At 51.8% G+C, this 12803-nt stretch overlaps 3 protein-coding genes across 3 annotated transcripts; 2 read left to right on the top strand and 1 right to left on the bottom strand.

Annotated features, from left to right (window-relative positions):
• Positions 1–1022: 1022 nt before the first annotated feature.
• NEUTE1DRAFT_118797 (60S ribosomal protein L33) lies at positions 1023–2348 on the bottom strand (the record flags this gene model as incomplete). The annotated part of the gene is made up of 5 exons (XM_009857820.1): positions 1023–1509; positions 1573–1673; positions 1730–1825; positions 1995–2004; positions 2148–2348. The coding sequence occupies 5 exons, from the start codon at positions 2170–2172 to the stop codon at positions 1412–1414; spliced, it is 330 nt and encodes a 109-aa protein (XP_009856122.1).
• Positions 2349–4684: 2336 nt separating this feature from the next.
• Positions 4685–7275, top strand: NEUTE1DRAFT_118796 (glucose-6-phosphate 1-dehydrogenase; the record flags this gene model as incomplete). Its single annotated transcript, XM_009857819.1, has 6 exons — positions 4685–4859; positions 5084–5156; positions 5215–5235; positions 5293–5637; positions 5695–6634; positions 6690–7275. The coding sequence occupies 6 exons, from the start codon at positions 4837–4839 to the stop codon at positions 6806–6808; spliced, it is 1521 nt and encodes a 506-aa protein (XP_009856121.1).
• Positions 7276–8835: 1560 nt separating this feature from the next.
• Positions 8836–12752, top strand: NEUTE1DRAFT_72118 (uncharacterized protein; the record flags this gene model as incomplete). The annotated part of the gene is made up of 4 exons (XM_009857818.1): positions 8836–9243; positions 9310–9396; positions 9450–10672; positions 10731–12752. 4 exons carry the CDS (start codon positions 8836–8838, stop codon positions 12640–12642), a joined length of 3630 nt encoding a protein of 1209 aa, XP_009856120.1.
• Between the last annotated feature and the right edge of the window lie 51 nt (positions 12753–12803).

The raw sequence follows: 12803 nt of genomic DNA, 5'->3' as shown, positions 1-12803 counted from the left end.
CCGGCCGAACCGAATGCACGTCACAAATAGGTCATCCCCAACACGGATATTTTGGTCGGGACAGGTATCGATGCAGCCGCTCCCTAGGTCTATGGAAGTAAATTCGCTGTTGTTCGTTGGGCTGACCCAGCATCGTTCCTACACCCTCCCCCGCGTGACTGAAAGGGTCGTTGCCTTCAACGGCCGAGTTGGTGCCATCGTATGCCATTCCCCGGGCCATTTCCATGCTCGCCAAGCGCGCGCCCCCCCTACCCCCCTCCCCATGCGGCTTGTTTACAGTTTATCTTGGGATATCTTTTGAAAGAGGCATGACGTTCGTGTGGACATGTGCCATGCCGAATGTCGAATCTCGTGGTCCCGTCTCGAGAGCAGGGCGCTTGTAAGCCGGCGTGACCTGTGTATCTTGTCAACTCCTTTATTCCAATCTTTCTCTGATTTGATGATGTGGTCCTGAGTACTGGATCCGACTTGAATGGGATGGATCGTGGAATACGGCGAGTTGCCTGTGGCCATACAATATCATACCCAAAATCTCCCCTGGGATAATAGAGATCAACCAGGCCAGTAGTCAATGCATCTGACATCTGCTGCACTCTTCCCTGAATCCCTAACCGTCTGTCTTGACTCAGGCTTGTCAAGCTCGGCTCTTGTCTGAGAAGGCGGATAGTAATGTTGCCTAAACCATGTTCACGAAAGCCATGCCCAACACATTTCTGAACCCGTGGGACATCTCGAATTCCAAAGGCCTGGCCGAACAAGGGGGCCGAGTCAATATCCAAAGACAGACGGTAAAGCCACCGTCCAGAGTCTTAAAGGTCAAGACCTAAGAGATCACCCTTAGTATGACATATCTCCTCTGGACTGGGAGTGATGGCCTTGCTGGTATATGGGCATGCGGTTGCCGATCTGAAATGAGATACTTCATTTCGAAACCGACTGGCACGGACACACAAACATGGAGGAGTTGAACCAAGAGCCATCAAGGTTCTCACGAAACGGGGTATGATGTCGTGGGCCGCACACTTGTCATAAATCCTAGGAAGAGTGTTAACCAAAGCTACAGCATTCAAGGATCGGTCGATGGTCTTGGGTAGCAAAGCGTGGCTATTGTGATTGAGAGGACCTGTTAAATTTTAGCCCAGGCTGGCTGTGATTGATTTGTGACATAGGATGACTCGTCTCCTCCCCATTGCGCCGTTTCATGAACCACTCCCGTTGATGAAGCATTCGTCTCCCACCCAGCACTTAACTGCGGGATCCTCAATCGCAATTGTTTGGCATGTCTTTTTTTTGGTAATGCCTTTGATTTTGAATGCTAGAAGCAAGGCCCGTTTGCCGACCCTTGCTAATCCCTGATGCACCGAAATCATAAACCACCTTTACCACTCAACTCCGGCCTGACCCATCCCCTTTAGATAGACGAGGGGTAGAGCATGATGCGGACGGAGGCACCGAAGGACCTGGAGGGGAGGGGAGCGGCGAACTTGGCGCGGACAACGCCGGAGTTGCCTGTAAAGTCCAAGGTCAACATTCAACGTTCTACCCAGAATCTCGGGGAATGGGGATAGTTACCGTGAGGCCTGGTGACCTTGCCCCAGATCACGCGGATCTTGGTGCCACGAACCTCCTTCTGGCCGCGGTAGACATAGGCGACGCGCTTGCCGAGGTAGAAGCTGTATCCCCGGTCAATATCCATCACCGTGTGGTTCGGAATGAATTTACCACATACTTGGCAGCAGCAGTGTCATCAACACCCTCGATCTTGATCAAGCTGGTCTTGGGGTGGGTGGTGTGACGGCCACGCTGATAGCTCAGGTGGCGACCCCTAATGCGATTCCTCTCGTCAGTCCTTGCTCGGTACGTCGTATTCTCTGGTCTCGTTTCCGAAATGACCACGTTCTTAGCAACTGTCGTCTTCGGGGTATCGTTTCGTAGCGGCGCAACAATCGCAGACTCGTTCGCATCGTCGATTCATTCCGAGGGTGACTACTCACTTGACATATACTGCAAAAAACAGGGTCAGCAATGTACAGACTTGCAAGAGAGGCACATGATTCCATATACACGGGTTTCGCGACGCCGATAATCTCAAGGCGACGACGACAACACCGGCAATGTTCTTTGCGCAAGTGGTTTGGGAGTCTCACATCTGTGGCCGGCTTCGGTAGGCATCTTGACTGGCGATATGTTCCGCTTGATCAAAATTTCCCTGCCACGATAAAAGGGAACTCAGCAAGGAGTCTTGTATGAAGACAATTGCTGATCCGGAGTCCTGCGTTGGGCGACGTGGTTGTGGCTCTGCACTTCGACGGCTCCTGGTAATTCGAAAATTGCCTGGTGGGAATTTGGTAGGGTTTGTGGTACTTTGGACGGTTCGGAGTTTCTCACCTTCCGAAAAATGTGCGCCGCGCGAATGAGAGCCCAGGAGCGCGTCATCCCAGCAGGGTAAGATGTGGCTGAGGTCCGTGTCAAGCCACATTATCTGACCCCTGAGGTAGACCTTCACTTGTGCATGTTCCGATAACGCATGGACACCCATCGGTCCTTATCTGTATTGTTATCTTAGTAGCTCCTCCGCAATCCATGATGCAATCGATGTTTTTTTTGTCTTTTGGTTTGCCCATCTTTGTCATCGTGGGCTCCCAAGACCTGAACTCGCAAGCTCCCGAACCTCAATTGACTGTGTCCCCCACAACCATACCCGACTCCAACCTCCAAGACCTCGATATCAGATCAGGAATGCTGCCGGCATCAGTCTGCAACACAGAAAAAGTAGTACAGTGATTATCGATTCTCCGATGGCCTCCGTCTTTGATACCAATACTCGTAGAGTTTTCGCTTTCTCTTGATGCCGGGGAGAGCAGGCTTCGCCTGCCTGCAAGATATATGTATATAGTAAGCTCAAACACATGGTGTTTTCGCAGCTTAGTAAACCGGGGCGTGTACACTCCACTCGGCGTGTGCCATTGTTTAAGCCCGAAGCTGCAGATGACTTTCTGCTCTGACACGGCGCCTTTCAAGAGCGCGCGTGGCGTAAGACCGGTGGTTGGCCTCTTGGAAGTCAAAGCAAATTATCCTGTACTTTGGCAATTTTGTCTCGGCGAACCGCAACCTACCTAAAGTGCTGGCAGATTTCTCTTCTTCACACCGGTAAAGAGAACCTTTCACTGTAGTTGCCTCGTCCATGCTTCCCGGGCAGACTCTGGATGGTTTGTTGGACGTACCTGTTCTAGTTGAGCCGGCGGTATTTCAGTTTCCAGGACGGAAAAATCAATTCCAAGTTGGCTTCTCCAACGATGCCATCTAACTCTGAACGGATATCGGAACAATAATCTGCAGGAGCAAAGCGAAAAATTTAGCCCATGCAACATAATAATCCGGTGGTTGCGGTATATTTACCCCCGACCGACCCTGAGAACGCATGGGTTGTCCAAAGTCGGTATACAGGATCACGGTTGACAAATACACTTGGTTGAGCTATGGAGCCATCCGTACCTCTACGGTCCTGAACACGGATTCAATTCAACCTTCCGCACACCCCCACCATTCCCAACAGAATCCATTCATGCAATTTGAACTGCTTGGAGCTCCAAACACAACAGGCACTCGTCTAGTCAACATGAACTGCGCTTTTGAGACTCGAAACCGTTTACTCGCTGTATCCAGACTTTGAGGTCTGAAACCATCACCTACCGAGGACCATATTAGCTCAGGTAGCTTATTATGACCGTACCCACTCGTTCTACTGCGCATACTGTCAAAAATTGTCCAGGGGCAACCCTGTTACGGCGCAAGATCGGAGTGTAGTGTAAGCTGTCACTGTCTGGACTTCTTTCTACACTACCGGCGGGAGTCATCTGGTCGAAGTCGAGGAACCATTTGACGGCACGCGCTTCGGATCCATACCCTGGCTTTCGGTTCCATTGCGAGAGGCTACGGAGACGACGGCTTCCATCACCGGGGTTCGAATGATGTTAAGACATCTATCAGCCGGAGATCGGTGGAACCATGACATCTATAAGGCCAGCACGGGACGGGACCGATGTCCAGCTTCGCGAGACCAACACCCAACATCTCATGTCTCGAACCCAGCCAAACCGACAATGAGCCAACCTCCACAGCTCCCGTCCTGGAAAACGGAGTGGATGTAAGCATGCAGGGTATCACTGAATCTGACAGGGGGGAAGCCAATCTGGCAGCCCTTTTGTTTGATGCGATGAATTCGGAGGAGGAATATGGCGTCTATCATGCATTAGGTAACATGAACGGGAGACAAGTTCCGTCCGGAAAGGCCGGCGGGGTTGGGGGTTGTTCAAAAGAAGCAAAAGCTCTCTTGTTAGAGCAGTTATCAGATGGGGCCTAAGCTTTGGAGGCGGCTTGGCACCGTTCACTCGGTCGTTCCCCTTCATGAGGTAAGTACCTCTAAGTGGTGCCAGGGTATGCACTTACCTCTAGCGCGCGGTGCGGGGCCGTGAGTAAGCTTGCCCCTCGTGGGCCATGGCCCATCAACTGGACTGACTGCGGCAACATCAGCTTCAGTTTGAGGGTTGCAGGCAGTCTGCGCATCATTCGCTCCCAGGTGCCCTGGACCGGCCAGGTTCTAGGTTGAGGGAGGTTCACCCAAATACCCGCACGCCGTAGAATTCCATTCACTTTTAACCCCGAAACCTTGACCAAGCCTGCCCACTCTGTGCCAATACTTTCTTCAACCCCCATCAGCCAAAAACGCAATCCTCTTCTTCCACTTTTCTCGTCGTCCTCACAGTCTCCTTCTCCCTCGCTCAACCACCAACGCGACGAACTTGGAATATCGATTCACACTAGACGACCGCTACAATGGCATCTGATCACCATGGAGCGTGAGTGCCTCTCACTCCGCCAATATCAGACATTGCGTGGTGGAGCTCAACAGCTTTTGGGGTTCGTTCGCATGACTCTGTGCGGATCAACCCTTTGGGCATATTTGCCCGCCTGCGATTTCTATCTAAACGAGCCCCGCGAAGAGCTTTCATCAGGAGGACCTTCCCTCTATGTTTGGTGGTTGGTGATTAGGAAGTGCTTGCTAACAAAAATGGCGTTGCAGTGCGGTAGAGCTCAAGGACAACACCGTCATCGTTGTCCTTGGCGCCTCTGGCGATCTCGCTAAGAAGAAGACCGTGAGTCCCCGCTTACCATTGGGCTACTTCATATGGCAATTGGCTGACGTGCAATTAGTATCCCGCGCTCTTCGGACTGGTGTGTATGCCCTCTTCTCGGTCGCCTCCGATTGAGGAGCTAATGTTATTGCTGCAGTACCGCAACCAATTTTTGCCCAAGGACATCCGGATTGTGGGCTATGCCAGAACTAAGATGGACCACGACGAGTACATCCGCCGCATCAAGTCGTATATCAAGACTCCGACGAAGGAAAGCGAGCAGCAGCTTGAGGAGTTCTGCTCCATCTGTACATACGTTTCCGGCCAGTATGATCGCGACGACTCCTTTCTGCAGCTCAACAAGCATTTGGAGGAACTGGAGCAAGGAAGGAAAGAGAACAACCGACTCTTCTACATGGCTCTGCCTCCCAGCGTTTTCACCATTGTTTCACAGCATCTCAAGAAGTGCTGCTACCCCTCCAGGGGCGTTGCCCGTGTTATTGTAAGTCACCAATCGTATCCGCTGTACCTCAGCCCTTGTCTAACACTGCAATAATAGGTCGAGAAACCCTTTGGCAAGGACTTGGCAAGCTCCCGAGAACTGCAGAAGTCTCTTGAGCCCGACTGGAAGGAAGAGGAGATCTTCCGTATCGACCATTATCTAGGCAAGGAGATGGTGAAGAACATTCTCATTCTGCGTTTCGGCAACTCCTTCCTTGGCGCTACCTGGAACAGGCATCACATCGACAACGTCCAGATTACATTCAAGGAACCCTTCGGCACTGAGGGCCGCGGTGGCTACTTCGACGAGTTCGGCATCATCCGCGATGTGATGCAGAACCATCTGTTGCAGGTTCTTACGTTGCTTGCCATGGAACGCCCCATCTCTTTCTCCGCTGAAGATATCCGTGATGAGAAGGTGCGGGTCCTCCGCGCCATTCCGGCAATCGAGCCCAAGAATGTCATCATTGGTCAGTACGGCAAGTCGCTTGACGGAAGCAAGCCTGCCTACAAGGAAGACGACACGGTCCCCAAGGATTCCCGCTGCCCCACTTTCTGTGCGCTAGTTGCGTACATCAAGAACGAGCGTTGGGATGGTGTGCCTTTCATCATGAAGGCAGGCAAGGCGTTGAACGAGCAGAAGACCGAGATCCGCGTGCAATTCAAGGACGTCACATCGGGCATTTTCAAGGACATTCCTCGCAACGAACTCGTTATGCGCATTCAGCCCAACGAAAGTGTCTACATCAAGATGAACTCTAAGCTTCCCGGCCTGAGCATGCAGACTGTTGTCACCGAGCTCGACCTCACCTACAGGAGACGCTTCTCCGACCTCAAGATTCCCGAAGCCTACGAGTCCCTTATTCTCGACTGCTTGAAGGGTGACCATTCCAACTTTGTCCGTGACGATGAGCTCGATGCCAGCTGGAGAATCTTTACCCCTTTGCTCCACTATCTCGATGATAATAAGGAAATCATCCCGATGGAGTATCCTTATGGTATGTGATCACCGAGATGTTCTATGGAATGATACTTAATACTAACATCGTCTAGGTTCTCGCGGCCCGGCTGTTTTGGATGACTTTACGGCCTCGTACGGGTACAAATTCAGCGATGCTGCGGGCTACCAGTGGCCCACAACCTCCGCCATGGGGTCGGGCATGAAGTTGTAGATTCGCAACGTTCTCACTATCCTCCCGTCGCTCCGGATGATGGATATGCTTTAGTACACGCGGTCTAATCTACGTCATGAGTTGACAAAGGAAGGAGCTGTATCACGTCATGAGCAGACACGTTGGGACTAGATCTTGCTTCCATTTCCCCTGGGGTTTTTGTGCGTTTTCTTGTTATGTGATGCTAGGAAAAGCATCAAAGGTAGATTCATGAGATTCAAAAGAGGCATGTATGGGTTTATAGGTAACAGCGGGCATGGCTGTTGTTATGTCCTTCACGATCCGGAAAGAATAATTTCATGATGAGGTTTCTTTCGTATGGGTGTTGGGGATACAGGTAGTGACTTGGCACTCTTGTGCCTGGGGAAGGCCGAAGACGTAAAGGTATATCTTGATCATACTGGGGCCAAATCTGAGCAGCCAACTAGTTAGAGAAAGCTTCATACCTTAACAGCAAGTTCTTTCAGACTGAGCATTGACGCACAGTGCACTTTACGGTAATCATTGCTCTCTACCCTAAGTACGAGTATCAGTCCTACCTACATGTACCATACCATAGGTAAGCTGATGTATCGAATTGCCAGGCAGGCAAAGTCTTGGGCTCTTGTACCGTGTAACGCCACTGGCGGATACAACATGTACCAGTCTGAAGCGTAATTACAAGCCGCCATATTCACCGTACAATACACAGAGTATATCGCAACATACATTGTAAGGTAACTATGTTTCTTGCAGAGGTACGACAAGTCTTTTCCAGTTATGCCGCGAAGTACGAGTTGAAATATCGAGTATATGTAGTTCAAGATGGAAAACTATATGAAAATAGTAAATTACGAATATCCAAACAACTGAGCGTCTGCGTGCGAAGTTGGATACAACAAATTTTCGAAATTTCAATGGGCGCGGTCAGCCTTTGGGGCTGTCTTCTCTTTTGTTGGTTGAAAGACCCACAGCGGTACGTACCTACCTACCTAGACACTTGGTAGGTACCTAATTGCTGGCTGGCTGCGCATTGGGTACTCCACCGGGCGAGAAGTGACGCCAGCCTCACTGGAGAAGGGCATTTCACCTACCACCATAAGGTGGATGGCCTGGGTCTTCCTCCTGGGGGCGCCCACCCGTCACGGACTGCCCGACAGGGAGGACATTTGTCACTGGTAACCTGCCTCGCCTGCCAAACAGCCCGAGGCGGCACATCCACGACGAACCTTTCAAAGGCACCAGAGAAGTGATCCACGCGCACGCGCATTTCGACTTCCACTTGATCACCTGTCGCTTTTTCCTTGACCTTCGTTTCTAGCGTAAAATTCGACTTCTTTGACCGACTGGGGCAGGCGTCCCATTCTAGGCTCTCACCTACCGCCTTCTTCACTCTACAAACCAGCGCGTGTTGTGTTTTCGATCGACTTCCACTTTTGCGCACCTCCACTGCCGGGCAAATCTGAAACCCGCTGGCGACTCTTACTTTGGCATCAACCACGATCCGAACACAGCGCCCTACTTTCGCCCACCAATGCAACTTTTTCAATCCGCTCGCCACACGAAGTGATGGGAAACTGTGCTGTCTGCGCCAATCTCAACGTTTGAGCTGCCGTTTGATGCGCGCTCCCCGGGGTCTCCTTGACGAAATTCCCCAGTTGATATTCTTACCTTTCGCCTTCTTTCGCCTTCGCTACAACTTCGAAATCATCAACACTTACATGGGAACGACTGTCACACGATCGACGATTAACCTGACATTCCACGAAAAGCTTCCGGGTTCCTGTTGCATTTGCCGAAGCTGTTTCGTTAACGACCGATTCCCGTCTTTACGTCCACAGTTCTAGGGATTATTTCACCAACGCACGACATTGGGGACGCTCCTTGGGCGAGGGTTGTTCGCGCGGCAGTAGGGCACGCGCAGGATGGAAAACGGACATATGAACGGAGTGCGCACACATCACGACAGAAACTCGTGGACGAACGGCGTCAATGGAGGCGTGGCTAAGCGGGAGGGCTCGCCAGATAAGGGCAAAGCTCACGCAAACATGTCGGGCTCCTCAGTCATGATGAACGGCGGAGGTGCCTCCTTCATGGATGTGGACAGCCAACCGCCTGGCGGCTCCAAATTCAACGATCTGCCTGACGAGATCCAACACATCACCGCGGATATTATGCCTCTGAGCCTACTCCTTACCAGATTGTCGCAGTGGACTCACACGAAGTTGCAAGACGAGATCGCATATCTTGCGTCCAAACCACTGCCACAAGGCGTCCTGAATGGCACGACCAATCACCAATCCGCGGACAATCACGACACATCGCAGGAAAGCCTCGAAAAGAAGGTTCACTTACTCAACTTCCTTCAGGATATGCATTCAAAATGGGTCAAGACCCTTGTTATCACCGAATGGAGCAAAAAGGCAGCTCAGGTTGGAGCCCTGATCGACATCAGGGTACATTTGTTGACCAAACAGGCCCACTACCAGGAACTCTTCTGGGAGTTGATCAGGATGAAGCAGGATCTTCACTGGGCGAAAGTGCCGGGCCCAGATTTGAAGACGGCCCTGGAAGTCCTGACAACTGGTCAAGCGTCCTGGATGCCCGAGGTAAGTCGATGGCCCAGATCATGCTCTGTGGTTTGACGTTCTGACAACGTTAGTTGGGATACATCGAGCCCCCTCCTATAACGTGGGAGGAGAAAGAGGCGTTTATCGACAACATCAATACCATGCTCAGCGTACGACTCACCTTCGACGAACACGAAAAGCTACCGGCCGCTTTTCGAGACTACAACATCGCGAACGGAAGGGTCACGTTCAAAGTGAAGGGAGAGTTTGAAGTCGACCTGACGATTGGAGATGAGGACTTTGAGCAGCAATTTTGGTTCATCGACTTCCGTTTTCTTTTCACCCCTGCTCCGGCAGAGCTGCCGCATGGTGTGCGCACATTCCTCGAGAACAAAGTCAATACAATCCTGGGCGATCAGGGCTTGGCTGGGTGCTATAATTATCTTCATGAATTCGTGTTAACTCAGAAGATCATCGAGTTCCGTCGCCAGGCAACGGAACTCGCCATGGGCAGGTGGGTCGATACCCTGAAGGTCGAGAAACTCAACCGTGCCATGTCTATCCAGTACTGGCTCAAGCCTCCGCACGGTCTGGAGGGTCCTTCTTCGCAAACTGCCAAGAGCTGGGTTTTGCTAGGGGTATGGAGCGGAAAGGGCGTTGAAGGAGACCTTGATTCGAAGCCTTCAAGTTACATCAGCCTACGTTGGTTTCGCGACAACAAGGAAGTCAAAGATTTCGACATACCGCTAAATGTTGAGACTATTTCTGCGGAAAAGCTTCTGACGGCGGTTATTGCAAGTCACGTCGAACACATACTCACATCCATATCTAGCAAGCTCCTCAGCAAACCTCGGTTTGCACAGAAGCATGCAAGACTTGACTTGGAGATTTCAAAGGAGGAGCCGCAGAATTCTTCTTTGGCCGTACAATTATTCGACAATGACAAGGCTATCATCAAGATCGAACCATTGACTGGCTTCTTTACAATGTTCCCGCGGTCCCCGGTCTTCTTGAAGGGACAAATGAAGCTGAATACCAGTTCCAATGTGGCGGAAGAAGGCGCAAACCTTATCGAACAACTAAGATTTGACCATACAGTCAAAGATCTCAACAGCCGTGTAAGGAGCATAGGCTGGTTTGTTTGCCGTCCGCCAATTACTCAGGAGGAGACGAAGGCTATCGTCTACTCGGATGCTTCAGGATCTCGGGAAGCTTTCAAGGCAGTTTGGCTCCGGAAGGCAAACTGGATGACACGACAATGGTTTGTCATGATAAGCATGAGTCTTGGTGGTGACCAGTGGTGGCTAGTTGACCTGTGAGTCTAACCCTCGTCAGATAAGCTCAATGATTGATGATGGACTAACCCTGAATAGTTCACCCCCAAAACCTAACTTCCCCGCCGGCCGCCTGAGGCTATTCACCAAAATGCCCATGACCTCCAACCAACTAACGTTGTCCGACACCTTCTTCCGAAATCTGTCCGTCTACGCTGCTGGCATGATTTCACACATCACCGATCTTCGCAAGCTACACACTCTCAAAAAATCACACACCGCACTCGAGCTGCCGAACCACAGCCTACCGCCGCAGGTTAGGCTGCCCACGATTTATGTGCGGCTGTCGGAAATGCTTCAACAACGTCCTGGATCCAGTAGCCGTACCTTGACATGGGCAAAGGACTTCGTACCTATCATCTTCAAGGGAGTCCGAAGTCACATAGGTGACGAAGAGGGCCCAGCAGATGCCCCGGCCTCTCAGATCCGGCGTGATACGCCAGCTAGAATCCGAGCAGAGGCTAGATTAACCGTGATTGACAGGAACAAGTTCAAGTCTCTCCGCGGAAATGTAGACCACGATGTGGTGTACAACCATCGTACCGGCCAGTTCTCGCTTAAGTTGCGGGCGGATATGGGTACCCCCGTCGTCGATTTACTCGCCGATCGCGTACAGGCCCTGGAACGCTTGATGGAGTTTGTTGAGGCCATAAGACTGGCTGGTAGCAACGCCATTCCTCAGAGTGTTGCGCTCCGCGAGGTTGTTTTTACCTACAGCAATGACCCAGCAGAACCTGTTGTTGGTCCCCCACAAGGTCCTCGTGCATGGAACGTACACCTAGACCTTCCTAAAGATGCCAAGGTTGTCCTTACTCTCGAGAAGGGAAACCCTCATATCCGCGCGTTAGATATGTTGCAAGATATGGCACAGTCCACCAAGACCGAGCTCCTCCCGTCTTACCTACCGTTTTCTCTGCCGCTGTACAGAGTGTTGGACAGAATTGAGGACGAGTGGGAAAGCATTGCGGCGAAGAACGCAGGCAATGTGGCGATCGTGGTCAAAGCGGCGGAGTGGGTAACGGTTAGGTTTACACTCCCTGCTCCGACTGCTCGGCGACTGCTGTGTCTTGATATCAGGACCATGGGTCGCAAAGGTAGATTGTTGTGGCACGTCAAGCGCACTGATGAAAAGGGGCACGAACGATCTCTTAACGCTCCGCAGGACGAGTTTGACACACTCCTCCAGCGGTCGGTATGGCACGCCCATGGCGACGGAAGGAAGACCTTCGGTACCAGCGCCGCTGCTGACCCAAAGGTTGGCATTGAAACACTGTTATGGTCTATCAGCGAATCGGTGAAGTCGCTGGTCGGTACACTTCCCCCACCGCCCGGCACCAGCCCGCATCCAGGAGGTGGAACACAGGATCTTCAACAAGGACCTCAGAAAACACCCCAGGAGGTGGTAGCTGCACAGGCTGCACAGGCTGCACATGGAATGCCCCCGCAACGGCCGAAGCAGCAACCACCTACGCCATCTCAACCACAACAGCAGCATCGGAACGTAAACCAACCGCAAGCTCAACCTCAGCCTCAGCTCCATACCCAGGTCCAACTCCAGCAAGCTCAGGTTGCCCAGCTCCAAGCTCAGCGCCAGGCACAAGCCCGCGCAAACAACAGCAGTAATAACAACAACACATTCGTCAACCGCGCACATCCCGGCCAGCCACCACAACAGCGGCAGTCAGGCCCTCAAAACCAGGCACAGCAGCAGCAACAACAGCGATATCAGATCCAGCAACAGGCACAAGCGATGCAGCGAATGCAACAACAGCAACAGCAGCAGGCCGCTCAACAACACGCCCAACAGCAAGGTCAGGGCCCGCAAGGCCAGAGACCCGTTCACGGCCAAGCAGGTCCTCAGGGCGTGCCGCAGGGACAGCCGGGTCACGGTGGTGGTGGTGCTGGTGGCGGGATGGGCGGGAAGAATGCCCCTGTAGTAGTTATTGATTAGATGTAGGGAAACCTTATATAGCCATTCAGCGGTCAAGCGAACAACAAAAAGGAATTCCGGATGGTGACAGTGAATGTACATAAGTCGTAGTTGTATTAGTTGTTATGGGGTATTCATGGAGCGAGGACACGTTTAATAAAAAAAAAATTGAAATAAAAACA

This window comes from Neurospora tetrasperma (assembly GCF_000213175.1).
Source record: "Neurospora tetrasperma FGSC 2508 unplaced genomic scaffold NEUTE1scaffold_81, whole genome shotgun sequence".
Taxonomy (NCBI): Eukaryota; Fungi; Ascomycota; class Sordariomycetes; order Sordariales; family Sordariaceae; genus Neurospora; species Neurospora tetrasperma.
This window is presented reverse-complemented; position numbering and strand designations above follow the sequence as displayed.